At 40.3% G+C, this 27,419-nt stretch overlaps 1 protein-coding gene across 7 annotated transcripts in view; it reads right to left on the bottom strand.

Annotated features, from left to right (window-relative positions):
• Positions 1-504: 504 nt before the first annotated feature.
• Positions 505-27,419, bottom strand: part of LOC124378370 (B-cell receptor CD22-like) — a 28,543-nt gene continuing 1,628 nt past the window's right edge. The window contains exons 2-12 of one of the 7 annotated variants that reach the window (XM_046838012.1): positions 8,385-8,443; positions 8,062-8,127; positions 5,472-5,804; positions 3,841-4,089; positions 3,223-3,477; positions 2,884-3,132; positions 2,689-2,770; positions 2,560-2,602; positions 2,379-2,465; positions 2,192-2,251; positions 505-1,539 (exon numbers count right to left, since the gene is read on the bottom strand). In XM_046838012.1, the coding sequence (XP_046693968.1) occupies positions 2,201-2,251; positions 2,379-2,465; positions 2,560-2,602; positions 2,689-2,770; positions 2,884-3,132; positions 3,223-3,477; positions 3,841-4,089; positions 5,472-5,804; positions 8,062-8,119 (1,407 nt within the window). In that variant the 5' untranslated portion in view covers positions 8,120-8,127; positions 8,385-8,443 and the 3' untranslated portion in view covers positions 505-1,539; positions 2,192-2,200. Of the gene's footprint in view, positions 1,540-2,191; positions 2,252-2,378; positions 2,466-2,559; positions 2,603-2,688; positions 2,771-2,878; positions 3,133-3,222; positions 3,478-3,840; positions 4,090-5,471; positions 5,805-8,061; positions 10,802-27,419 lie in introns of those variants that run through there. The other 6 variants (XM_046838013.1, XM_046838010.1, XM_046838011.1 and 3 more) reach the window with 6 other exon arrangements.

A 27,419-nucleotide genomic window follows, 5' to 3' on the forward strand; every position in this document is an offset into this window, starting at 1 on the left:
GTCAGATGGTCCCTCTCCTCATTAGTCCGGAGGACTAATGATAATTGTTTTAAATGTCTGAGGGCCCGAAAATCATGGCCATCCAATATTGATTTTTGCCCTTGTCCCTTATGCACAGAGATTTCTCCAGACTCATGGTAAGTTTTGATTATATTATGTTCTGTGAATAATGAGATATTTAACTATTTGTACATTTTTCTGTTTTATTTTGTAATTGTCCAACAATTTGTAGAGCCTTTCACAGATTTGTGAAGCTCCACCCATCTTTACGTCTGAGAGACACTGCCTCTCTTAGATACACTATTTATATCCAATCATCTTACTGACCTGCTGCCAGGTAACCTCATCAGTTGCACAATGTTTTTCCTACTGGTAAATTTTAATTTTTAATTTTTTTTTTGAGACATGTTGCAGCCATCAAATTCAAAATTTACATATTATCGGTTTATAAGATCATTACATTGTTTTTATTTACATTTTTCTAATGGCAATATGTTCTAAAAAAAGGGTTGCTCGGTTCTAAACAATAAATCACAGACTTATTCAGGGATTAATTTAGATATGATATTTTGATAATTTAGATATGATATATGATATTTTATACTCTGTGTAAAATATTACATTTTTAGGAGTAACAGTATTTTCTTTACTGTGCTCAAAGTTTAATATTTTGGGCAGTATCAGAAGTTTTCTTCAGTATGATTTTCAGCACTGTTTCCACTTTAAAGCATCCACAGCCGCCTGCTGTAGGAAGCAGTATAATTCCAAATGCACTTCATAAACGTGACCAGCAGGTGTCAGTATCAAACCTTGCAATGAAATAATTTATTTATAATGTACATTTGAAAACATTTTTCAGTACTTAAAGCTACATTTTCAGATATAATGACACTATGAATGGGGGTCATTATTAAGCTCAAGTCAAATAAATGAAACCCACATTAAACACACTTCTGGATTGTTCTTACTCTTTCTCACCTCTGTATGTTATATCCAGTAATCCCCCATTTATCGTGTTGGTTACATTCCAAAATCAGTCGCGATAAACTAAAAATCTTCATACTGAGTTTTAAGAAAGTTAATAACTCAACCAAGTAATTAAAAAGTGCATGGCATCAGAGCAACATGGCAGCTCACACCATCAAGAGTAAATAAAGCATACATTCTCTACTTTAAATTAGCTTATAGTCATTATTACTTTAAATCCATTAGAACAGAAACATTTGCTGGTTAAATGTATAACATACAGTTTACAGTTTAATAAAAGTTAATCTGCAATATACAATTCTGGCATCAGAAATATCATCAGCAATGTTAGCTGGCTTGTTGCTAACAAAACGCAGTGTCATGGAGTGTGGTAAGAGGAATAAAACACACAGGTTGCTATAAAATAATTAAAATGGCGGCTTTTAAGTTTTAAGTTTTAAGTTGTTGATGTTGCTGGTGTAAAGAAGTGATTCAGGTTCTTCACTTCAGTGAGGAGTTCTCTCTATTCATCAACTGTTTCAGGACTCATTTTCTTCATCATGATTAAAAAATCTAAAAGAAAACACACACAAGAACATCATAAATGAGTGTTGAAGCAGAACATGTTACTGTGAGCTGGCATGACACGTGAATCCGGTTAACGACGCGATGTTCAGCGTTCAGATTTTCATGCAACCTTCGATGCTAGATGATGTTCTTGCTACTTAGCATTCAAGAGTCCATTCCTGCTAGCTACCTGTATCTGCTACTCTGTTGCCTGCTTCCACATTTTTAGAGTTTTTTACCCTGTATTGCTGGTTTACTGGTATTGGATTTTGTGAGTTTTACCAGCATTTAATTTATCGATCATTTTCTGTCACAGATTTCTGCCTGCCCCGTATTGCCCTATTTGCTCATGGCTTTCTGACATAATACTTCCCCGCTCTGAGTTCACCTGTGTTTGTTTTGTCCTGGCTCTTGCCTGCTGCTTCCTGGTGCCTGTATTTTTTGCATATCTGCACCTGTTTCTCCCTGCTCCTCTACACCTGAATAAAAATTAATAACTTATATCTTGCCTTCATGCTGTGATTAGGTCCAATCTGCCACTTCCTCACATTTACTAACATTTATTTGCGTCAGCTGTGTAACTCTTACATCTTTAAATGTAAATGTCATATTATCCAATTTTTCTAATCGAATGTTGGTTGTAAAAACTAAAACTTACTTCCATAATTTAGTAGTCAGAAGAAGTTGACGTGTCACCAGGAGAACCAGGATGAGAAATCTGTGAACAAAAAGAGAGGCCTTGGATTCTTGGATTTGAATTTAAAACAATAAAATACAGTATTATTCTGTAAGACCTTCATCATCAAACATTCTAGCAGTAACTGTATGTTTCAGTTAAAACTTACTGCAAGTGTGTGATAAACATCATCAGATTTCCGGCCTGCAGGGTCAAGAGCTGCATACGTGTCGTCTTTAGCACTCAGCCCAATGTTCTGAAACGAGAGGAGGGGTGGAGAACATGAGCAGGTTCTGCTGAAGATCTTTACAGTAAGCAGCCACCTGATGGACAGGTCTGTATTAACTCACCTGATGATCACCTTCATCTGCCTTTTTCTTCTGTCTGTTCCATCTATTTACATAAAACCAAATATTTTTCCATCATAAGCATTTTTCAGAGGAATTAATAATGAATATTATCAGTACATTTATTCTCACCTGAGCCAGAGGAGGGTAGAGAGAAGAGCTCCAAGCCCAAAAAGTCCAAGTCCAACAGCCACATACACAATTACAAAGCCATCTGATAAAACATATACAAACACAGAAATATTTTTATGTAAATGAAGTTCATCCACAGTACAGAACGTAAAAATGACCAGGGATTGTATAGAAACAACTAATCTTCTACCTCACCATTTATAGTGATGGACACTGTAGCGGATCTCACAGAGCCCAGTTTATTCAGAACCTTGCAGTAGTACTGCACATTCTGTAGAGCTCTGTAACTCTGTCCTGATCCTACAGGTGATGATTGTTTCTCCTTAAACCATTTATAGGTCTCCACAGGTGGGTTTGCATCACTGCCGCAGGTCAGAGTCACTGAACTGCCCTCTAGTATGTTGGAAGAGATGCTGATGGACATTGAGACTCCGTGTGATGGAGCTAAAATTGGCATGAAGTAAACAATTTAAAGTAAATCTATAAGAATTGTATTCTCTATCAGGTGGGAGGAGATAATCAGCTTTAACTTACACAGAACATTCAGAGTTAGACGGCTGGAGTACTGATGTCCGACTTTATTACGGCACTTGCACTTGTACTCGCCACTGTCCTCAGAGCTGACATTTGCAATGGTGTATGTGGGTACTTTTCTTACTAGTTTTGTTTCTTTATACCATTCGCAGGTCGCAGGTGGGTTTGCATCACTGCTGCAGGTCAGAGTCGCTGAACTTCCCTCCACAATCTCACCAGAGGGACTAATGGACACTGAAAGTTTTTTTGGAGAATCTAGAAAGTTCCATGATAAGATTGAAGAAGATTTACTTGATGGTTTCTTTTTATCAAAGTAGTAGACAGTGAGATTTTAACCATTAACACATCTTACCACTCTTGTTCACCATAATGTGGGTTTATATTAAATATAAATCCAATTTTATTGAAATAACTCTATAAAAAAATTCTAATCTGTATTTAGTTGTGATAATTATGAGACATGATTTGAAATGCATTGGAATTAATTAATTTATTATTATTTCTAATTAACTTCTTTTGCATAGTCCAACATTTGCCCTTCATTCCCGTAAATATAAAGTGATTTATGATATATTTCTATACAGTATCTAAGAAGAATGAATAATAAATAAAACTCACATCTGACACTGAGGTATTCAGCAGGAGATGGGAGATGTTCAGATCCTCTTACAGCACAGTTATAACTGCCTGCATCCTCACTGCTGACCCTCTGCAGGTGGAGTTTGTTGCTCTCTGTGCTGTTTGTGGTTAAATCATGTCTGTTTTTGTACCAGATGAATGTTGGGTCAGTCAGACTGCAGGTGGTTTTACAGGTCAGAACCACTGATTCTCCCTCTGTTACTTCTGCAGGAATGATCACCTGAAGATCTTGAACAATGAAATAAGCATTAAATGTGCATGATAGAATAAGCAATCACTAGTTTACCTTTATCCTGACCCAAATGCAGGATGCAGACAGAAAAGGAAACAGGCAAAGAATAGAACACAGTCCAAAAAATACAGTTCCTAATCAAAGAAGAGCCAGCTGACAGAGCAATGAAGGAAGAAGCAAATTCAGAGACAAACGATACAGAGGATAGGCTAATGAAGTTGTTCAGAAGGTTGCAAAACTCCCTCAAAAAGTGGACCATGAACTGGAACCCTGGTCAGAAAGAATGTCTCATGGCAGGCCATGTAGATGGAACATGTTTTGGAGCAATAGCTGAGCCATCTCCTTGGTGGATGGTAGAGGTATGAAGTGTGCCATTTAGTGAACCGGATAACCACAGTAAGGGTAATCATATGACCGGCTGAGGGGGAAGACCGGTGTCGAAGTGCAGTGCAATTTGAGACAATGGACATCTAAGCACCGGAAGAGGGTGAAGAAGTCCCACAGGGTGGCTTTTGGAGGTCTTATGTTGTGCACAGGTGGGGCAGATCACAACAAAATCCGGGATGTCCTTCCATACTGTGGCCACACTGCAGGAGGAGGATTTATGTACAGAGAGTTTCAAGTTGGCAAAACAGGAGAAAGCTGTGGCACCACTGGAGAACCAGGGAACAAAGTTGCTCCAGTACATAACGTCTCCACAGGGGACAGCATTCAGGGACTGGTTGGCCAGACATAGCTCCAGATTGCGGTGATCTTCCCATAGTAGGAAGGGGACATCAGAGCTCTCTAACCAATTGCGCCATTGCTTCAGGGCCAATCGAGTAATTTTGCTTGGCTGGGCTAAGGTGGTGGGAGAAGCAGGTATATGCATGCAGGGGATTGTCTTTGGTGTCTGGGACAGTACGAGGCCAACTCCTGGAATTCACAATTTTTCGGATTTTACATATAGGCCGTATAGCAGTGTGGGATTCCTGGGTATATTGGGTTATACCTTTCTGTCAGTTTACTTGGTAAAGGGAGAGAGACTTATAAGGTGCCCAGTAGTGGTTCAGATTTGAGGTCTAGTTGAGAAATCGGGAACTGCACTGGAGTTGGGAGCAAAAATCCATGATGTACTCAAAATCAAACGATTACAGGAAGAACAGTGACTTTGCTGCATCCTACCAGGAGTTGATGTTTCAAAGATCTTGTGGTGTAGACAATGTCTGTTGTGAAAAGCGCTATACAAATAAACTTGACTTGACTTGACTTGACTTGTTCCGCAGAAAAGGCAGCAATGTACAAACATAGGGTGGATTGGCTCTCCCACTAGACAGTCGCTCTTTATACTGGCCTGAGTGACACATAGGTATATAGATAATAAGATGATTTTATTCACCTGTAACATTGAGTACAACTCCTGGATGCCCTGTGTATCCTCCTTTGTCTCCTACGATTCTGAAGCAGTACACGTGTTCATCTGATTTATTCACATCACTTAGTGAAATGTGATTTGGTTCATCTCCTAAATACTCCACTCTGCCTGAGTAACCTGGTTCCTTATGCAGATCAGTCAGCTCTGTCCCTGAATCTGTGTCTATTACCCAGAACCTGTTTGTCACAGTAACAATTGTTGGATGTGTGTAAGTGGCATTCATAACCACTGTAGATCCTTTTACAGCACAAAGATTTTCCTGGCTGTATGTCACACTCCACTGATTCCCAAGAGCTCCTGAAACATGAAACATGAATAAGGTGATTAGACGTCATTATCCTGAACCCCATTAAACAAAGCTTCACTTCTCTCCTCTGAAACTCCAGCTTAAAAATATTTTTTTACCACACAAATTGGACACATGTGTATGTTCTGAATTCAGGGCACTTATATTACTATTACTATTATTATTCAGTATTACCATTTTATTTTGTAACTTTATATATATATATATATATATATATATATATATATATATATATATATATATATATATATATATATCTTATATATATAAGATGTATCTTTATCTTATAATCTTATATATTCATCTCAATATGCTACCTGTCTGGGAATTTCCCTGAGCCTGGAGTTTACAAAGTACTAATGTATTACAGTTCTTAAACATTGCCCATGCCGTTGGTTCCTTGTCTTTAAATGCTGTGTTAACATGTTTACACTTTGTTTTGCAAAGTATTATTTCCAGTTTCCTGTTTAAGTCTTTCAATCAATTTTTTTTATTCAGGTTCTCATTTAGATTAATTACGAATTATGACATACTGTCATGAGATAAATTTTTCGGAAAAAAAAAAAAAGCTATATTTTTTACAATAAAATAATATCTAGTACCAGCCACAAGTTTGTACATGCTTTTTTAAATCGTTTGCTTTTTAAGTTTATATTTGTACTATTTACATTAATAATAAAAGCCATTCACACTTAAAAAAAACCCATGAAATTATGTATTTAAGAAATGATTTTTTTAAAGTGGCTACATTTATCTTTGTTGGCAGCTTTGCACACTTTTTTAAATGCTTTTTCTTCACTCTCTGGTCCAACTCATACAGTAACCATCTTAACTGGATTTAGATCAGGTGATTTTAATTGTGGAGACCAGATCATTTGATGCATAGTACCATCAATCTCCTTTTTAAACAAATACCTCTTACATACGTAACCTACAAGTCTGTTTGGGGTCATTGAACTGTTAAAAAAATAAATAAATTATTGTCCCAATAACTGCAAACCAGATGGAATGCATGTCCTGCAAAATGCCGTGGTAGCCTTGCTGGTTATTTGTGTTTAAAGCACCCCCATACCACCACATCTTTCATCCATTTAAAGTTTCAGAATTTTTTTTTTGAGTGATTGACTTCCATTTCTTAATGTAATGGCTATCTATCTCTCAAGCACTACCAAAAAGTAGTACCACAAACTGGTGGTCCTGCAACAAAAACAGTGTTCATTATAATTGTTTATTTAATAATTTATTTGTATTTATTTATTCCCTCCATGCCATTAGGTGCATTAAGTGACAAGTGCCTGATGGCTTACTTGCAATTTCTGTAGCAGTTTTGTTATGTGGACGGGTTTGCTAGCCCAACATCCACCCTACTTCTTTCACAGCCGGGCTTGGGACCATGCATGGCAGAGTTCTTTATACCAAATCCCAGAACCGAGCACCCATGGGGGGTTAAGGGGCTTGGACAAGTGCTTATTGTAAATTAATTTGATATTATTATTATTATTATTATTATTATTATTATTATTATTATTATTAAAAGTAGTAGTATTATTTGTATTTTCTTATAATTATTGAAACTGTGGGATATCGTCAAACTTGATTAATTTGTCTTATATTAATGTTTGATTATGTCAGGATCTTTGGGTCGGTGGCCATCTTGTCATTTTTTTCCACCATAGAGTTTAGCTCGGCACCAGATTATCTTACCGGCTTCCTAAGGTCCCTGGCAATGTTTTTGCCACCCTGCCTGCTCTGGATCCTGTTCCTGTACCTGTACTTGTTCCTGACCCTGATTGTGACTCAGTACCATGTTCTGCTTTGCTCTGATTTTGACTTTGGACTGGTTTTTGGTTTGTGATTCTGCTCTGCCCTTTTTTGTCCGGTTTGCCGACTCTCTAAATCTTGGTCTGTTTTTGGTTTTGGTTTGGTCTCTCCCTGCATCGCCTTGTTTGCCTGTGTTTTGACCCTGGACTGTTTTTGGACTTTGTTTTTGCCTTGCCCCTTTTCTCAGTTGCCTTTATTAAAGCCTGTTCTCTCCATGCCCCTGTGACATCCAGCATGTGGGTCCTCCCATCCAGTCCCTCATGCAACCAGTTACATTACGTCTCTGACAGAATAATCCGGCCCCTCTGCATTGTGTCTCTGTGAGTTTCTGACAGAATAATCTGGCCGTGCACCATGTCTCCTGCTTTCCTGACAAGTTATGTAAATGAATCATGATTAATGGTATAACGTAAATGTGTGACTCACCAGAGATCATTAGGAGAAAGATCAGACAAAGTGGGGATGCCATTTTAAAGGAGAGCATTGCTTAATCTATATAAAATCAAATAAATAGAAAATAAATTACAAAAAGACACAAAACATCTTGTGTCCACCACACTTCATCTGGCTCTCACCTACCTGGACAATAAGAACCTTTACAATTAAATAGTGTTTAACATTCATCTTAGCATTGAACACCAATAGTACCTCAGCACCTGATTAGGAGGCTGAGCATATTGGGCCTGAACACCTCATTTATGGTGTAAAAATGTGATCTAAACAAAGATAAACATGGAGCATCCACTCACCTTTGCACATCCACAGCTCCTCTGTGGAGATTAATAACACCATATTCCTTGATGTCCACCTGACAGAGAAACTCAAATTGTCTCTCAACACCACATCCATTAAAGCATCTCTATTTTCTACGAAACCTGAGCATGGCTCAGCTCTCACCACCTAACGACATTCTGCAGAGCATCCTGAATTGTGCCATCTCAGATCTTAAGACTCAAAAGAAGCAGATAATAAAAACAGTAAAGGACATCATCAGGGTCTCTCATCCCTTCATCATGGACATTTTCATATCATGCTGCATCCGTAATGATGCAGGTTAACAGAGAATGAAGGAATGCATGAGATTTGAGGAAGTGTGTGGTAAAGACCTTTCACTGATTTTGCCCTGCACACAATAAAGTTTCCTCTTTTTTAAGAATAATTGTTGTGGGTGAGGAAAGTGAGCAAACACACAGTCAAACCATCAAACACACACACACACACACACACACACACACACACACACACACACACACACACACACACAGTGCACAATATTCCAACTGTGATTAAGATTTATTTCAAATATTGATATTATAATGTGTTCATGCCTTCTGTAACATTTATATTTAAAAAAGAGGAACTGTTTTGTTTGGTGTGTATGTACATCTGTGTGTTTATTATAATAAAGTTCATTTTTCCTGTTTTATTTGTGTCCTTCTTTAAGGTGAGTACCTTTTACCTATTACATAAATAATAAAACATTTAAGAGACCCTCCACACTTTAATGAATTTACTGCAATAAACCAATAACCAATAAACTGCTGACTTATTACTATAAAAATGAGTAAATAAATAAAATGCAATATACAATATTTATGGTTAGAATATTCTGCTAAAAATTCTTTAATTATTTCAAATGAAAAAGTTAAAAGGTGACCCTTTTTCAGGCTGTAGCAATCACGTGTGTAGTAAGTTAGTATACGTTTTATTTAATTCATTTTTTTTTTTTCGTATTTGTTTAGCAATGTGTGTCCTTGTATTGATTCATTTTATGTCTTCCATCTTGTCTTGTCATTTGTCATTTTCCTCACATGTTTGTATTCCTCACAGGTTTATTTTATTTACGTTTCTATAAGTTTTGTTAAATAATCATTCATTTCCATTCCACAAAGTGACATTTAGTTTAATGTCGATTCTTAAAGCCATTTGTGTTCCCTGTTTCATAGTCCAGGTTTTCTTACTGTGTGATCTCACTATAGGATTTTAGAGCATATTAGGAAAGTATAAAGAAGAGAAGTCTCATAGCAGTCACTATTTTAATTTTCATATCAGTGGCCTTCATTATATGATGTGGAACAAAAATAATTCTACACATGTGCAACATTTTAGACACCAGCATTGTGTACCAGCAGGGCTGAGCACACAAAAAATCAGCCCAAGCTTTTTCGGTTTGTTTCACTAATGTTTATCTGTTTGTTTCACTAGGGACAGGTACCAGCTAAGCATCACAACCAGCCCATACCATCTGAAGGCTGACAGCCTGGTGGAGTGTTTTAACAAACAATGAAGAACACATTGAAAAGGTTTGTTATAAGATCTACCATCTGGTGCGAAGTTAACAAGGGGAATCAATTGATGACTTGCTGAAGTGGATCATATCAGGCCTGATTCATTACCATCCTGGCCCTGTGCAAAAGGTACTGGCAACTGCCCCTCAATGCCAACATGCCATTTTTGATATCCACTACACTGGTCACTAGCATCATGCAATGCTGAGAACTGAAGGCTTACTGCTCATAGCTTCTTCAGCATAATATCCTCTAGGTTTCTTTTGCCAATTCTACATAGAAGCAGTGTGTACTAGATATATTGCACACAAATAAACACAGGTAAAGTGCTGAATTTGCGCTGGAACTTGTTCACCTCATGACAGCAAAAGAGCCAAGAAAGCAGCATGGTGGTTAAAACTGTTATACTGTAATATTTAATAAAATGTTCTGTCTAAGCTTTAAACACATGGAATATATAAATAAATAAATAAATAAATAAATAAATAAATAAATAAATAAATAAATAAATAAATGAATAAAATCTAACAAGGTTTTAGAACAGAAGAAACATGAGTCACTGGTAAACAAACACAATAAAATTACAAAGCAGAAAATCCCTTTAAAACAGTAAAAGAAAAGAAAACCCACTCTACTGTACATCACCACAGAAACACCAAATGACCCCAATGGCACACAGCTACAAAGACAGAAGGATAGAGTCGCTCACTTTCTCATTCCAGAGCTCTCATTTACACATGAACAACACTCACTTTAATATGTTCAGTAAATGTAGATATTAGTCTGATGAGTGAATAAACTTTCTTTCGGCTTCTCCAATTAGGGGTCGCCACAGCGGATCATCTGTATTCATGATCCGCACATTGGATTTGGCATGTTTTTACGCTGGATGCCCTTCCTAACGCAACCCTCCCCATTTATCCGGGTTTAGGACCGGCACTAAGAGTGGCTGGGGTTGGTTCCCTGACCGGGGATTGAACCCGGGCCACAGCGGTGAGAGCGCCGCAATGAATAACAGATAATAAAGAGTTTCTTACCGCGCCGACTCAACCCACACATCCGACAACCAAACAGAGAATAAGGAAAAAGAGTGTGTGTGGTTAAGAAGTGTTGCTGATGATGTTCTGTAAACAATTATGTTTTCTCTTTTTTGCTGAATAATTTGCTAAAACTAATAAAGTTTTAGAAAAACATGTTGAGTATGCATATTGTAGTGCACATTATCTTTTACCATCTCAGTCTACATGTCCGGGTGCATCTGCAGAAGTGAAACTCACACAAGGTCATCATCACTTTAAATCTAAAAAATGAACACACAAACAATCTAAAATGGCAAGCAGAATAAAAAAACGGGAACCAGGTAAGTTTGGGCCACTGGCAAAAAAACATGTGGTCAAAACAAGAATGAAAAAAATTAAAGAAATAAAAAGAATTAAAAAAATAAAAAAATAAATAAAGGAAAAAATAAACCAATATAACAAGACACCAGAAACGAAGAATAAATTGCTTAGTAAAAAAAAACAGAGGCTGAACATATTATTTTACAACCACAAAAGCTAGACTGCTGGCAGACGTGCACAGTCATCTGTTGAAGGGCAGAACTAAGAACAATATCAGCAAGACAAGTTTTTGGGTACTCTATTCCCCAAGATCATTTTGAAGGGTCATCAAGTTGCAGGATCCCAGGAAATATTGTTGAACTACAAATAAAAGGTGTGTCAACAACTATTTAAGATAGTTAACATTTAAGATGAGAATTTGGTTAATAAATATAATCAAAAGTATGTAATGATTAATGATGTGTTAATTGCCATGTTAATTGTCATGTTTTAAACCATGCTATGGGCTGGCCCCTTGGGGCAACAAAATACATACACACATCAGTATCACTATAACACATTTCCAATTGTCAGAATTGTCAGGCAAATTTCCATGGTGGTTGTGTGGCCATTTGAGCGAAGCTGTACACTATTCATAAGTGACTAGATAAAACAGTTCTGTTTTAATCATGTAGCTCTGATTGTTAGAAATCAGATGGTTTTATTTTACTTTACAAAACTTTTATTTAGCCTACCTGGGCACCTGATACATTGCATCATATGATGTTGTGGTCTACAGTTACTCCTGAAAGGAACACCTAGGAGAACCTGAGAGAGTCTCTGAAGTGAATGCATAAGGCAGGACTCACCCTTAACATTAGGACATTAGGGAGATGTAATTGAGCAGAAGGCGAAAGGGCAGAAAATGAGTGACCTTGGGAATCACATGGGCAATGCTGAGCTGAGACTTGAATTGAACTGAATCAAACATCCCCACTGTGCTCAGCACACACATGCATACTGTACATTTACTGCAGCAACAAAAAAAATATGTCTTGAGCTTTGTGAATTGTCATAATATAAAATAAATAAATCAGGCATTTCCACTTTAAATCTATACATAGGCTATACATAGTTTTGCGGCACGCACTTTCGAGTTGGCAGCCATCTTGCCGTTTTATCCGCACCATCTGGTATTACAGGACACCAAATACCTTTACTGCCTGCCAGATTATCTCATCGGATTCCCTGAAATTACTCTTGCCACCCTGCCTGCTTTTGTCCCTGTCCCTGATCCTGTCCCTGGTCCCTGTTCTTCTCTGACTCTGCTCTGGTTTGGACTGTTTTTGGTTTTTGTGTTTTTGCTCTTCCTTTATTGTTCTGTTTGCCGGATCTGATTTCCGGACTGTTTTTGGACTTATTTAACTTGTTTTTGCCTTTGCCCCCATTGCTCTGCCTGCTGCCTTTCCAATTTTAGGAGTGTTTTTTTTTTAGATCTGTTTTGTGACCTGTGTTTTTCCCTCTGCCTCTTTCTCATTAAAGACTTTTCACTATTACCTGGTGCATTCTGCATTTGGGTACTCCCAGTCACCCACTTCCTGACAACAAGAGATATCAATAGCTAATTGTGGAACTGAAGTTTACCAGTTCTGATTAATTCTTTACAGGTGGTACTTTTTTTTTAAGGGAAATGTATTTGGGAAAACAGTCATGTCAAACTACAACATGTTTTTAGCTTGCAAAGAATAGAAAGATTTAAAAGTGTATTTATTTATTTATTTTTTTCAAATATCTACACACTTCAATTATATTTTATAAAAAAAATAAAATAAAATAAAAAAGCAGAAAAAATAGAGCTGAAATTTCACACCTGGCAACCTGCAGTGCTGAGTGTCACACAGCAGAGTTTTTCACATATGTGTCATACAAGGTCATAAGGACATACATGAATGTATTTATATTATGTGTGTAATTATTTATACCTTTATGTAAAATTAAAAGAGCTACTGTAACATGAAGATACTGTGATTGAGCAGTTTAAACATTCAGCAGATCGCAGAGTTTCTATATATTCAGAGCTTACATTAGCTATGACAATTTATACTTTGCAAAACACGAAATGTGTTTAACAGTTTATTTGGGGAATTACCAGTAGTTTTACTTCAGTATGAAATTTCAGTACAGTTTCCATCCTAAAAACAGCCACAGCAGCTTGCACCATAATGCAGTATTGTACAGTTACAGATGCAATTCATGTTTGTGTACTCAAATTATTGAGTAATTACTAGTTGCTCGATTATTTTTATACATTTTTTAGCACTTTAGGATAAATATGAATGTATATGTATATTCACTGTGACATATACAGTGGGTATAGAAAGTATTCAGACCCCCTTACATTTTTCACTCTTTGTTATATTGCAGCCATTTGCTAAAATCTTTTAAGTTCATTTCTTTTCCTCAATAATGTACACATAGCACCCCATACGATTGCAACGATTGCAAAAACTGAAATATCACATGGTCCTAAGTATTCAGACCCTTTGCTCAGTATTTAGTAGAAGCACCCTTTTGATCTAATACAGCCAGGAGTCCTTTTGGGAAAGATGCAACAAGTTCTGTCAGGTTGGATGGTAAAGGGTGGACAGCCATTTTTAGGTCTCTCCAGAGATGCTCAATTGGGTTTAAGTCAGGGCTCTGGCTGGGCCATTTAAGAACAGTCACGGAGTTGTTGTGAAGCCACTCCTTCGTTATTTTAGCTGTGTGCTTAGGGTCATTGTCTTGTTGGAAGGTAACCCTTCGGCCTAGTCTGAGGTCCAGAGCACTCTGGAGAAGGTTTTCATCCAGGATATCCCTGTACTTGGCCGCATTCATCTTTCAATCAATTGCAACCACTCGTCCTGTCCCTGCAGCTAAAAATATCTTCATATATTTTATATTTAAGAAGTCAAAACCAAAACCGAAAAAAAATCCAAAAAAATCTAAAGTCGGAAAACAGAACAATAGGGGCAGTGCGAGAAAACCAAATCCAAAAACAGTTCAAACATCTCAGCATCTTCAGCTCTGCCACCTCCAGCTCTACCTCCTGCCTTCTTTCACAAATCACTCATGCTACTCTTCTTCACCCACTCCACCCTGCCTGCACTCTTTTCTTCACTTCTCCATTACTTGGCACTTTTGACCCCCAGGTACCTGAACTCCTCCACACTTCCTTTCCACTTGGTCTCCTGAACACAGAACATATCTACCTTTCCACTCTCCATCATATCAGCTTCGTGATCTGCATATTTGCTGTGGCACTTAGAGTGAACTGGCTTGTGCAACCCTAATGGCTGGGTTAAGGAGGGAGTATTTTGAGAGGCTGATAAAAGAAGAAAATAAGATAGAAGAGTGGATGGTGTAGAGATGGCGAGGCAGAAAGTGGATAGGGTTAGAAGGGGGACGTGAGAGCAGCTATTAAGAGGATGAAAAGTGATACGTTGTTTGGACCAGGTGAAATACCAGTAGGAGCATGGAGATGATTAGGAGAGATGGCAGTGGAGTTTTTAACAAGATTGTTTAAGCTGGCTAAAATCCTACCTGTCTGATCGTTACCATTTTGTAAATTTAACTATCCAAAAAATAACTATCCAGATTATTGCAAGTAAACTATGGGGTGCCACACAGTTTAGTTCTAGGACCCCTGCTTTTTACAATATACATGCTACCCTTGGGAATTATAAACAGAAGGCATGGGATTAGCTTCCAGTGTTACACTGATGATACTCAGTTATATAGCTCATCGAAACCAGATGAAACATCTTGATGCCTGTCCCTGAATGCAAATGTAATTCTGTAAGCGATCCAGGTCAAAATCTATAGTGTCGAAAGCAGCGCTAAGATCTAGCAAAACTAACAGAGATGTAGCCTTGGTCTAAAGATAAAAACAGGTCATTTGTGATTTTAACTGGAGCAGTTTCTGTGCTATGATGGGGCCTAAAACCTGACTGAAACTTTTCAAAGATATGTTTTCTTGTAAGAAGTAACAGAACTGGGCAGAAATAATCTTTTCTAAAATCTTAGACAGTACATCAAGTCAGCTCGGCTGTTTTGTTGAGCCCAGAGCACATGGCCGGAAGGCGGGGCGGCAAGACAAGACAATGGCTGGAGGCAAATGATGAAGAGGTGGTTCCTTACTGTGGAGTATGTAAAAGGATGCCACGATAAAGGTGAGATGGAGAACTTTTTGCTCTGATTGATGCTGGCTCTTCTTTGACTCTAGGCAGAGACGGCAGCAGCAGAGAGAATTTCCACCAGACCCATGCATCACATCACAAATGTGAGAGACACTCCTTGGCAGGATCTCACTGACCCTTTAGTGCCAACAGAGACTATGACAGAGCCAGTTCCCCTATCGCGGCCTTAAATATAAAAGGGTTCTTAGCTTCTCCACATTTTATCCACATGATAACCAACCTTTTTTTTATCTTTATATTATGCACAAAAAAAAAAAAAACATGAGCGAGTCCCTAATTACAGAGTCCAGTGTCTGTGTTCTGCATGCCCTACTGTGTTCTGTTTGTCAATCACAGTAAATCTGAAGTCAGTTTCAGGAACACTGAATGCCAATCAGGACCTCATACTAAGTTTACTAAATCTCTATGTAAGGAAAAACATAGACATTTATTTAGAAGGTCCAGAAGGTTTTAGTACATGACATTAGAGCAGCATGGATACTCACACAATCAACAGTAAATTTAGCATCACTTCACTACTTTACATGAGTTTATAGCAGTAATTTCTTAGCTGCTTAAATCTATAACACTGATCTACAGTTTATAGTTTATAGAATAGGTAAACATCAGAAATATTAGCAGTAAGGTTAGCTGGCTAACTCCACTTCAACTTTTTAAACTGGTAACTATAATAGCACAGAAACACACACACACACGCACACACACTCAGAAACTGCTATAACATGATTGAAGCTGCTTTAAATAGCAGAAAGTTGTTGATGCTGCTGGTGTAAAGGAGCATTTTCATGTTCTTCACTTCAGTGAGGAGCTCTCTTTATTCATCAGATGGTTCAGGACTCCTCATAATGTTCCTCAAATTTTAAAAGAAACACATACAGAAAAATATACGAAGCTATACTGCCTCGCTTCTAATGCACTTTCTTTCGGCTTCTTCCATTAGGGGTCGCCACAGAGGCATGTTTTTTTTTTATTTGGGGGCGGGGCCTGCGCTCGCTGCCAGATTGTCTCGTTCGGCTCCGCGCTTTTTTGTGACTTTCGTTTTCGGATATCCCGTTTTTTTCGGATTTTTGCCTGCCCTCGGTTTCCGGAGTTTTGGATTCCCCTTTGCTCTGTTCTCCGGCTCTCTCCCTCTGTCTGTTTTCGGACTCGCTTCTGTTTTCGGACACGCCCCCTGCTTCGCTCTCCCGGTACCACGGACTTTCACATTAACCCTGAGAGTGCCGCTACGGTGTGTTCATAAGTATTCGGACGTTTCTGCTTTTCTCAGTGTAAACCCAGCGTGTGCTCCCTCTACATGATCAAAAGTATTCGGACATATTGGTTTTCTTTTTTTTCTTTCTCCCTTTATTAACCCTGTGTGTGCTTCTGTTGTTTGCTCTTAAGTTTTGGATATGTTGCTTCCCTGCCTGTTCTATCCTCCTCATCTTTTTCTTCCACTTTAACCCTGTGCATGCCGCGACTGTGTTTTTGTGCTATTGTTCGGTCATTAAATATTTTCTGCCTGTGCAACCCTTCTCTCTCGACTCATATCATCTGGAGCATCCTGCATTTGGGTTCTATCATCCACTCACCTAGCCCCGCACCCGAGTTCGTGACAACGACATGTTGTGCAAGACATTGTTGTGTGGTGTGGATGAGTAGTAAAATTCATCAACAGTGTAAGTGAAAAAGCAAAATCTCAAGCAGCTGAGTTTAAAAAGTTCTTTATGTCCTTCTCTCAAGTGAGTACCTTTTTATAAAATGAATGATAAAACATTTATTTGACACAATTAATGAATGATGATCTGTTTACAGCATAAAAACAAATCCCTGACAACTGTTCACTGAAATAAGCCACCTCACTGCAGTATTTACTTACTAATAAATAAATAAGTAAATGAATCAAATCCAGTGTACAATATGTATAGTTGGAATATTCTGCTAAAATTATTTATAAAAAAATATTTATTTTTCAATAATATGCAACCAAAAACTCAAAAGCTGACCCTAATTCATGATATAGTATGTGTTTGTTTAGTATTGCCTCTGTCATCTTAAAATAAACACAGTGTCAGGAATTAATCTCCTCATGCTGAGTGCTGCATGCTGGACTGGTGGGGACAGCTCCTCTGCTGGTCAGCCTCAGTCACATTGCTCCACGAATGAAGCAGAACATGACAAGCCAAAATGGCCCATAGTCCACATAGATAGAGTATTTTTCTTGCAGGAACTTTTGTACTGAAACAACTTGGGAGAGGAACTTGTTTTGTGACCGAAGCATAAACTGCTGCAGTATGAATGAAGTACACCTTGCTGATTCATGTAAGAGTCTACTGCAGTGTTGTCCAGTGATGACACTGACATTTAGATTTACCACATTTAGCAGACACCTTATCCAACGTACAAAAGTGCTTTGAAACTCTATCTATGAATATATCAACACTGGTTTGCTAGATTACTAACTTAAGATACCATCAGCCTGTAAATTTCCAAGATGGCGGCGCGGCAGTAGCTCGCAGCGGCCTCTCCGGATCCAAAAATGGTGCTTTCGCCTTATTTAGCACGACCCTTCACAATACATGGACACCAGAGTCAGCTGTGTTCATGTGTACGACCACCAGACACTGCTACGGTACAGGCATCATGCAACCAAAAATCTGCATGATGATCTTATTAACAACCTTCGCGACCTCGGCTTGCTGCGACCTCGGCCACAAAGACCAGGCCCCCAGACCTCGGTGTTACCTGACGCCGGTGGCCGGGAGAGGAGACGTCGAAAGCGCTGTTCGAGGAAGCGGAAGCGCGGCAAGCGGGCGGGTGTCCGTGCTAGGCTAAATGCTAACCCTAGCCGGCCGGCTCTCCCGTCCATTTTCTTTCAACGTCTGCTCCTGGATAATAAACTGGACTACATCCGACTCCAGCAAACCACACGGCGAGTTTAGAGACTGTTGCGTCTTTGTTTTCACGGAGGCGTGGCTCAGCGACAGAGTTCGGACGCCGCCATCCAGCTAGACGCGCTAACCGTGTTTCGAGCCGACAGAAACACAGCTCTGTGCGGTAAGACTCGCGGTGGTGGCGTGTGTTTATATCAACACGGAATGGTGTAAGAACTCTGTGCTTGTTTCATGCTACTGCTCATCGCTAGTGGAGTTTGTGACTGTTAGATGCAGACCTTTTATTTACCACGGAATTCACCACTGTTTACATCGTCGGAGTGTACATTCCTCCCAGTGCTAATGCTAAGGAGGCACTGAGTGAACTCTACGGCGCTATTAGCGACCTGCAGAATGCTCACCCGACGGATTGTTTATTATCGCGGAGATTTCAACCATGCGAATCTCAAGACTGTGCTTCCTAAACTCCATCAGCATGTGGACTTTGCAACGAGAGGAGCGAACACGCTGGATCTTGTTTACACAAACATCCCCGGCGCGTATCGTGCGGAGCCCCGCCCCCATCTCGGATACTCAGACCACAGCTCTGTTATGTTGATCCCAGCATACAGACCGCTCGTCAGACGCTCTAAACCGGTTCTGAAACAGGTGAAAACCTGGCCAGAAGGAGCTACTTCTGCTCTTCAGGACTGTTTTGAGTGCACTGACTGGGACATGTTTAGAGAGGCTGCAACCTACGGCGATTCCATCAACTTGGAGGAGTACACGTCATCAGTGACCTGACATCAGCAAGTGCGTTGATGACGTGACCATCTCCAAGACCATCACTACACGCTCCAACCAGAAACCGTGGATGACTGCAAATGTGCGTGCGCTGCTGAAACAAAGAGACTCTGCCTTCAGAACAGGGGACAAGGCGGCCTTAAAAACAGCAAGGGCCAAACTGTCCCGTGCTATCAGAGAGGCGAAGCGCGCGCACGCGAAGAAAATCCACAACCACTTCCAGGACAGTGGAGACACCCGGCGCATGTGGCATGGCATCCAGGCGATCACGAATTACAAGACCACATCACCTGCTTGTGACCGTGACCCCTCCCTCCCAGATGTGCTGAACGATTTCTATGCCCGGTTCGAGGTGCAGAACAACGTGGTGGCGAGGAAGACCATCCCTCCTCCCACTGACCAGGTGCTCTGTCTAACCACAGCTGAAGTGAGGAAAAAAGAGTTAACCCACGGAAGTCTGCTGGACCTGACAACATTCCTGGCAGAGTGCTCAGGGAATGTGCAGAACAGCTAGCAGATGTCCTCACTGACATCTTCAACATCTCCCTGAGCAGCAAGGACTCTTATGTGCGAATGCTGTTCATTGACTTCAGCTCAGCATTCAACACAATCATTCCTCAGCACCTGATCGAGAAGTTGAACCTTCTGGGCCTGAACACCTCCCTCTGTAACTGGATCCTGGACTTCCTGACTGGGAGACCTCAGTCAGTCAGGATCGGGAACAGCATCTCCAGCACCACCACACTGAGCACTGGGGCCCCCCAGGGCTGTGTGCTCAGTCCACTGCTGTTCACTCTGCTGACTCACGACTGTGTAGCAATGCACAGCTCGAACCACATCATCAAGTTCGCTGATGACACGACCGTGGTGGGTCTAATCAGCAAGAACGACGAGTCAGCATATAGAGAAGAGGTGCAACGCTAACTGCCTGGTGTGGAGCAAACAACCTGTCTCTGAACGTGGACAAAACGAAAGAGATGGTTGTGGACTTCAGGAGAGCACAGAGCGACCAATCTCCACTGATTATTGATGGATCCTCAGTGGAGATCGTCAAGAGCACCAAATTCCTTGGTGTTCATCTGGCAGACAACCTCACCTGGTCACTTAACACCAGCTCCATCACCAAGAAAGCCCAGCAGCGTCTCTACTTCCTGAGAAGGCTGAGGAAAACCCACCTCCCTCCCCCCATCCTGTCCATGTTCTACAGAGGGACCATTGAGAGCATCTTGAGCAGCTGCATCACTGCCTGGTTTGGGAACTGCACCGTCTCGGACCGCAAGTCCCTACAGAGGATAGTGAGGACAGCTGAGAAGATCATCGGAATCTCTCTCCCCTCTATCATGGACATTTACACTACACGCTGCATCCGCAAAGCACACAGCATTGTGGACGACCACACACACCCCTCACACACACTTTTTACACTTCTACCATCAGGAAAACGGTTCAAGCATTCGGCCGCCACAACAAGACTGTGCAACAGTTTCTTCCCACAAGCCATCAGGCTTCTCAATACACAGAACTGAAACGGAACTCTCTCACACACACACACGCACTCTAATGTGTGTAACGAACTGAAAACATTTTTTCCTGGACTTAACATCTAACACACACTCATCACTCATCTCAGTCCACTCCACCACCATTCATTTATTTATTATTTATTATTCTTAACAGTACCACTCTCAACTGCTGTTCTTGCACATTTAGGTTTTTCATTGTATTATACTGTTTACATGCTGTTTTTGCACCTTCGACTGCTGCTGTATTTTTTTTGCACTACACTGTTTACACTCACTTCTGGGATATAGTTTATATTTTGTATAGTTTTACAGTTTTCTTGTACAGTACTGTATAATCTAGTATACAGTAGGTTTACTGGTCGGCGCTATATAGGGTTTTGTGTCTTGTCTTGTGTCGTCTGTCTGCACTGTCTGTCTGCACTGTTTGCACCAGGTTGCACTCTATGCACTTTATGTAACTTGTGTTTTAGTTTAATGTTGTTTTGTTGTTTTGTTGTTTAGTGTAGCACCAGGGTTCTGGAGAAACGTTGTCTCATTTTTACTGTGTACTGTGTACCACTGTGTATAGTAGAAATGACAATAAAAGCCTCTTTGACTTTGACTTGTCTTTGACTTTTTGTTGGGAATTTGTTTTTAATATAAACAAAGACAGAGCAAACTTGGAAAAGTGCTAGTTTAAGTGTTTCAGGAAGAGGTAAATCTTCACCCATTGCATGAAGCTAGTCAGTGACTTGGCTGTGCAGACAAGTCACTGAGGAACTAGAGGAAGTTTATTTCACCACTTCTGTGACAGAACAGAGAAAAGCCATAAAATATACTTCTCTCTTACTCTGAGAGAAGGTTGGACCTGTTATGCAATGCTAGTAGATCTCAGGCAGTGTGGTGCAGTCCGAGGAGTGATGAGGTCTCTGAGGTAAGAGGGTGAAAGAAAGGAGAGAATAGATACGGGTCAACAAGCACTAGCTCATAGGACTAGGCCAAAATCAGCCAGCTGTCTACATGGTTTAGAATGCAGGTGCCCTGGCATCACAGAGGAGCCAGTACTGCATTCATACATTCTGTGTATGTGTGTGGAATGATAAGGCTGGGTGAAAAGAAATGAAATGAAAGAACCTGAGGTTGTTGTTACAGCTGGGAATACCCAAGTGCAGGATACCAAAAGATGTCATATTTCCCATCTTTTCAACCTGAGAAATGCAGGCATGATGGCAGCCTCAGCCTATTCGGTGGAGAACATGGGTGGGTGATAACCAGTGGATGGTAGGAAAGGGTAAAATGGAAATGTCCAAAGAAAAGCCCCCTCCTGGCCTGCCAGGGCTTGAGCCGCTAAGCTGACCATGGGTACTCAAAGTTGCAGTCGTCCATCTACATGATGAAAGGGTGCTTGACTGCCAGCAGCTTACAGTCCCCGATGGAGTAGTTTTGTTCGGCTGGGGTAAGTCTGGTGCAAGAAAGCAGCACATGGATAAAAGGTGGTTGTCTCTGGCTCCTCTCTGGGACAGGAAGGCCCCCACACCTTTGACAGAGGCATCAACTTGCACAATATATTGTTGGGATGAGAATAAGGACAAATGCGAAGGTAAACTGGGTGTTGAGTTTCTAAAACTCCTGTTTGGCCTCTGGGTTCCAGGAAAACAGCAGATGTGTGGAGTTGAGTCAGTGCAGTAGTGCTGCGATGAAACTGAAACCCTGGATGAACTTTTAATAAAAGTTAGCAAAGCTGAAGATTTTCTGCAGTTGCTTGTGTGTCTCAGGGAGTGGTCACACTTTGATGAATAGGACCCGGGCAATGTCCATTTGCATGCTTCCTGCAGATAATATAAAGCCCAAGAATTATGTGCTAGACATGTGAAACTCAAGGAATCTGCATCTCTTTATACTGAGGGAGGATGCGTGGTGGTTGCAAAATTGCACCTGCAAGGAATCATAAGTGGAAACCCTTGGAGTGCGCGTGCCGCTGGCTGAAGGATACTGGTAAGCTTTGTCACCGGAAGTAATATATTTTTATTAGCAGTATGCATCCTTGAGACTGGTTAAAACTAGCGATTCCCTGGATAGGATCTGAGATACTCTCATTAATGTTATAACTGATTGCTGATCAGTAAAAGATGTTGAATGTAGCATAATTAGCCATTAAAAGGAACAGCTGCATTAAAACAAACACTGAGTTTTTAAAAGTTTATGAAATGCAGATATTCAAGCAATGGTTAAATTAAGTAAATAAAAAAAAAAGAAATATTAGAAAAGTTTCTTACTGTGCCTGCTTGACTTGCATGTCCAATGGCCAAACAGAGTGTAATGAAAAGCGCAAGGTATAAAAGAGTGTGTGGTTTAGAGGTGTTGCTTTGCTTTAGAATTAAGATGGTCAGATATGGTGCAGATTATTTTTACCACCTCAGTTCACATGTGTGAAAAGAAAAGGAAGAGAGTCATTTCTATAAGAGTATCATAAAATAAAATGATTCAGGAACATAAACATCAGATTTGGTTTAATTGTTTTATATATGTTTATTATTGCGTCTTCACAATTGTTAATTTTTTCATTGTTTTTTTCAAGTATTTTTTCCATATAAATATTCAGATTTTATGACACTATAAAGCATTCCAACATTTAACCTCAAATTAAAATAAATGAAACGCACATTAAATACATTTCAAATTGTCCTTACTCTGTCTTACTTCTATGTATGTGTGTGTGTGTGTGTGTGTGTGTGTGTGTGTGTGTGTGTGTTTTTCCCATTCAGGAAATTGATCTACATCAACAATGCTTTTGGAACGCCTCTGCATGACCACACTCTAAACCACATGTGTAATCTGACTAACATAATCTCACAACCAGGAAGCTTTAAAGGCACATGCTGTGGAGATGGTGCTAGCTTCTGTTTGTTCAGGAAGTGCTCTGTGTGTTTGTTTACCGCATTTATAAGATACAGGTAATTATCAAGTAAGTACAGGTAAGATTCTGAGAATGGAAAAGCTAAATAAAGGCAAGTGAGCTTTCAGGCATTGTGTTCCTCCTTGCTCCCTTTGCTTTATCATGGGGGTAGAATACACACAGGCTGTGTAGCTTGTCTGGAAGTGGAGCATGATCGTTCGGATGTATGTCCCTGCTTATGTCCTTCCTCAAGGTTCTTGCCCCACTTCCGCCGAAGTGAAGTAAGGCTTCGTTTTGGATGAACTCGTGGATGTGCCTCCACAGCCAGTCTAATTTGAGGAGCTCTTGGAGGTAGTTTTCTCGTGGTGTGTCCAAGCTCAACTTCGCTTGGCCACCAGAAAAATCAGGAGCAGAGTCTGCCACATTTGGTGTTTCAGGGCACAGTGGTCTCCAGAGAGTGCCTTTCAAATCCTCCGCCCAGAAAGGTAGTGGAATTGGGGGGCTCACCACCTCCCCAAAGGGTCCAAGAACAACTTATGGTCATTGCTTAAACTGCGCTAGACATACCAGAGGTCAGTGTTAGACTGATTTCTTTAAGAAACTATCTGGCAGCCTAGAGACTCCTGTCAAACGTGGTCCTCCATAGGTCCTAGTTCCCAAGAATGATGGAGGGCTGCATCCCTTTTTGGAACTGCGTCACTATTGAGGTTTAGGTTCAAGATGTTCACGCTGAAAGAAGTTGTGTCTAAAATCAGTTACAAGGACTGGTTTTCATGTTACTCTGAGGCTGAGGCCTCAGGTGCGACCCAGAGTGCCTTCATGGGACTTGGCCGTAGTACTGGAGGTCCTGTCTATGCCTCCCTTTGAGTTCTTTCCTAAGGTGCCCTGGAGATTTCTGACAGTCAAGACTGTTTTTCTACTGACCATTGCGTCTTAAAGATTTATGTATCTTTACGCTATTTCCGTAACCCCCTCATGTCTGGAGTTCACCCCAGGCGTGGTAAGTGCCTTCTTTACCCCAGGTCAAGGTGTGTCCCCAAGGTGCCCTTGGCTACCCCATGACCAGGCTTACTCCAGGCATTGTACCCTCCTCCTTTTTGGGCACCCAACCAGGAGAAGCTTAATCATGTCCACGGAACTGCACTTTGGAGGAAGCCGGACCAGCTGTTTGTTTGCTATGATCCGTATAAGAATGGTCTCCCTTCGGATAAGCAGACCCCTTAGCAGGTGGATTGTGGATGCTATCCACTCCTCTTATGAGTCATCTGGTCTCCCTGCTCCTTTCGGGTCAGAGCTCACTATTCCCGAAATGTGGCTGCCCCTAAGCCCTTTTCTCCGAGTCACTCTCCAGGACATTTGCAATGCTGCGAGCTGGTCCACCCCACTGACCTTTGTCAGGTCCTATAGCCTTCACTGAGTGCTACTCCTGCCCCTTGGTCCTTTGCCCTAGCTTGCCCATCCACACTAAGCAGGGATTGGTCAGTCTGGCAGTATTGTACATAAGGTTTTGTAGCTCGAGATCCTGAAGAGGAATGTCTCTAGGTTGCCCATGGTGTGGGCACAAAAGTGTGGAGATGGGACAAAGTTTCAGAAGGACAACATCACTGCAGCCCTTTACTGATCTGGGATTTATGTCAGAGTGTCTAAAAGAAAGCCTCTCCTCAGTGCTAAATCTATGGAAGCCCACTTAGAGTTTGCTAACAAGTACCTGAATGACTCTTAGTCTGTGTGAAGCAAGATTCTCTGGTCTAATGTGAACTGTTTGGCCTCAATTCTAAACAATAGCATGCTGGCATCATGCTGGTTGTTTGTTTTCCTGCAGCAGTAAAAGTAGTTTTAGCAGCAACAGATACACTTCATTCTTGTGACCACCAGGTGTCATTATCACACTCTGTGGTGAAAAAGGTCGCAGCATTACATTACTGCATATTTAATAGTGTATTTTCAGCACTTATATTTGTATATGTTGTGTATAACTGAGTGTACGAGAGTGTAGATAATTAATCACAAACACATAATTAAAAGCAATGATTCTGTCCTGCGAGGGTTTCAGCAGACATCACATACAAAGTATCATGTTCTCTCAGAGAAGGTACCACCTTCTCTCAGAATGAGAGGTAAATATACATCAAGGCTCTTCTCTGTTCCTGGCTATCTTAAGTGATGGCTGAAGACCTACCTCTTCCTGAAACACTTAAATTAGCACTTTCCAAATTTGCTTTGTAAAAATCAAGAGTTGTATTTGGATTTATCTTAAGTTTGTTATCTAGTGTACCTGTTAGATTTTTATCATGCCCAAACAAAACTTAATTCTTGGAGAGGTTTTCCATGTGATCTACAATGCCCGTGGTGCCTTTTCTGATCAGGGAAGAATCACACAGCACACAGAATGCCGCATATGTTCTTCTTTAGTTTAATGCAGATGACAGACATGTTGATGAAGCTTTGGCTAGTTAAAGTAATATACTTTCATATATATAAAAGCATGTTATACTGGTCAGAATCACAGTGAGTCAGGAGTCAATTTCAGGAACAATGAGTGTGAGTCTGTTTCAATAAAATTTGTAACTCATCAAAACATACTAAAACATGAAAAAGCATAGGATTTAAATTCCGTTTATAGCAGTTATAACTTTGGATCAATAGCACAGACACATTGACTACCTACAGTTTAGAGAATGAATACATCATAAAGATTATCAGTAATATTAGCTGTCTAGCTTTTTGCTAAAAAAAACACACACAATCATATATATTGTTGTAGTAACACTCTCTCCAATTCATCGTATCACCCTGTCAATTAAAATTTAACTAAACACACACAGACTATTCTTTCTCAATAAATGCACAAGCAATATTTACATTCAGAACTTTAGTTAAGCTTCAATCGCTGGAACACTTCTAACTTCTAACCTGCAGACAGCAAAAAAAATACTTTGGGCTTCTATAAAATTAAAGCTTATATAAAGTTGCTGTAAGCTGTTAGTTGCTGAAATAAAGGAGCAATTCAGGTTTTTCATTTCAGTGAGGAGTTCTCTCTATTTATCAGTTGTTTCTGAACTTGAGAACTTGTTTTCTTTATCATGTTCCTTAAAATCTGGAATAAAAAAACACAGAGGAACATCAGAAATGTGTGTTGAAGTAGAACATGTTGCTGACATTTATTTACATCAGTTATATATTGTATATATATATATATATATATATATATATATATATATATATATATATATATATATATATATATATATATATATATGAACATTGTGGGAACACAGGAAGCCTCAAAGCACATGGAGTGAAACCAGCAGCAGTTTCAAAAAGGAGAAGGAAGCGCTGCAGAGATGCAGGCAGTGTGGCTTCAAGATGCTGCGTCTTGTTCCCTCGGGTAACCTTGGTTACATATGTAACCTGGAGATGTTCCCCTTCAAGAACTCAAGCTGTGTCGGAACGTTTTGGTAATGAGAGTCCAATCAAACCAGGCTGCCACAGTTCGAGTGGAGTGTGCTCTGACCTCGAAGGGAGCAGGGAGACCAGAGGACTCATAAGAGGTAAAAATTTTAAAATATTCGCAGGGAGACCTATACTCGAAAGGGCCATAGCAAAAGAACAGCTGCTCTGACTTCCTCCACAGTTCTGATCTGTGGACCTATATGTGGAGACGCTATTCCCCGGGCCTTGAGAGGACGTCTACTCTCTGGATTAAGCGGCCCGGGATATACACTGCCTTCAAGGACAGCTTCCCCTGGTCCCACAAAAGGATCTGGCATGCCAGCTTGTACAGGAGGCAAGAGCACAGACCCCCCTGGTGGTTGATATAGGAATCCACTGAGGTGTTGTCCGTATGGACCAACACATGGTGACCTCTAATGTCTGACCCGCTGAGGC

This window comes from Silurus meridionalis, chromosome 24 (genome assembly GCF_014805685.1).
Source record: "Silurus meridionalis isolate SWU-2019-XX chromosome 24, ASM1480568v1, whole genome shotgun sequence".
Classification (NCBI taxonomy): domain Eukaryota; kingdom Metazoa; phylum Chordata; class Actinopteri; order Siluriformes; family Siluridae; genus Silurus; species Silurus meridionalis.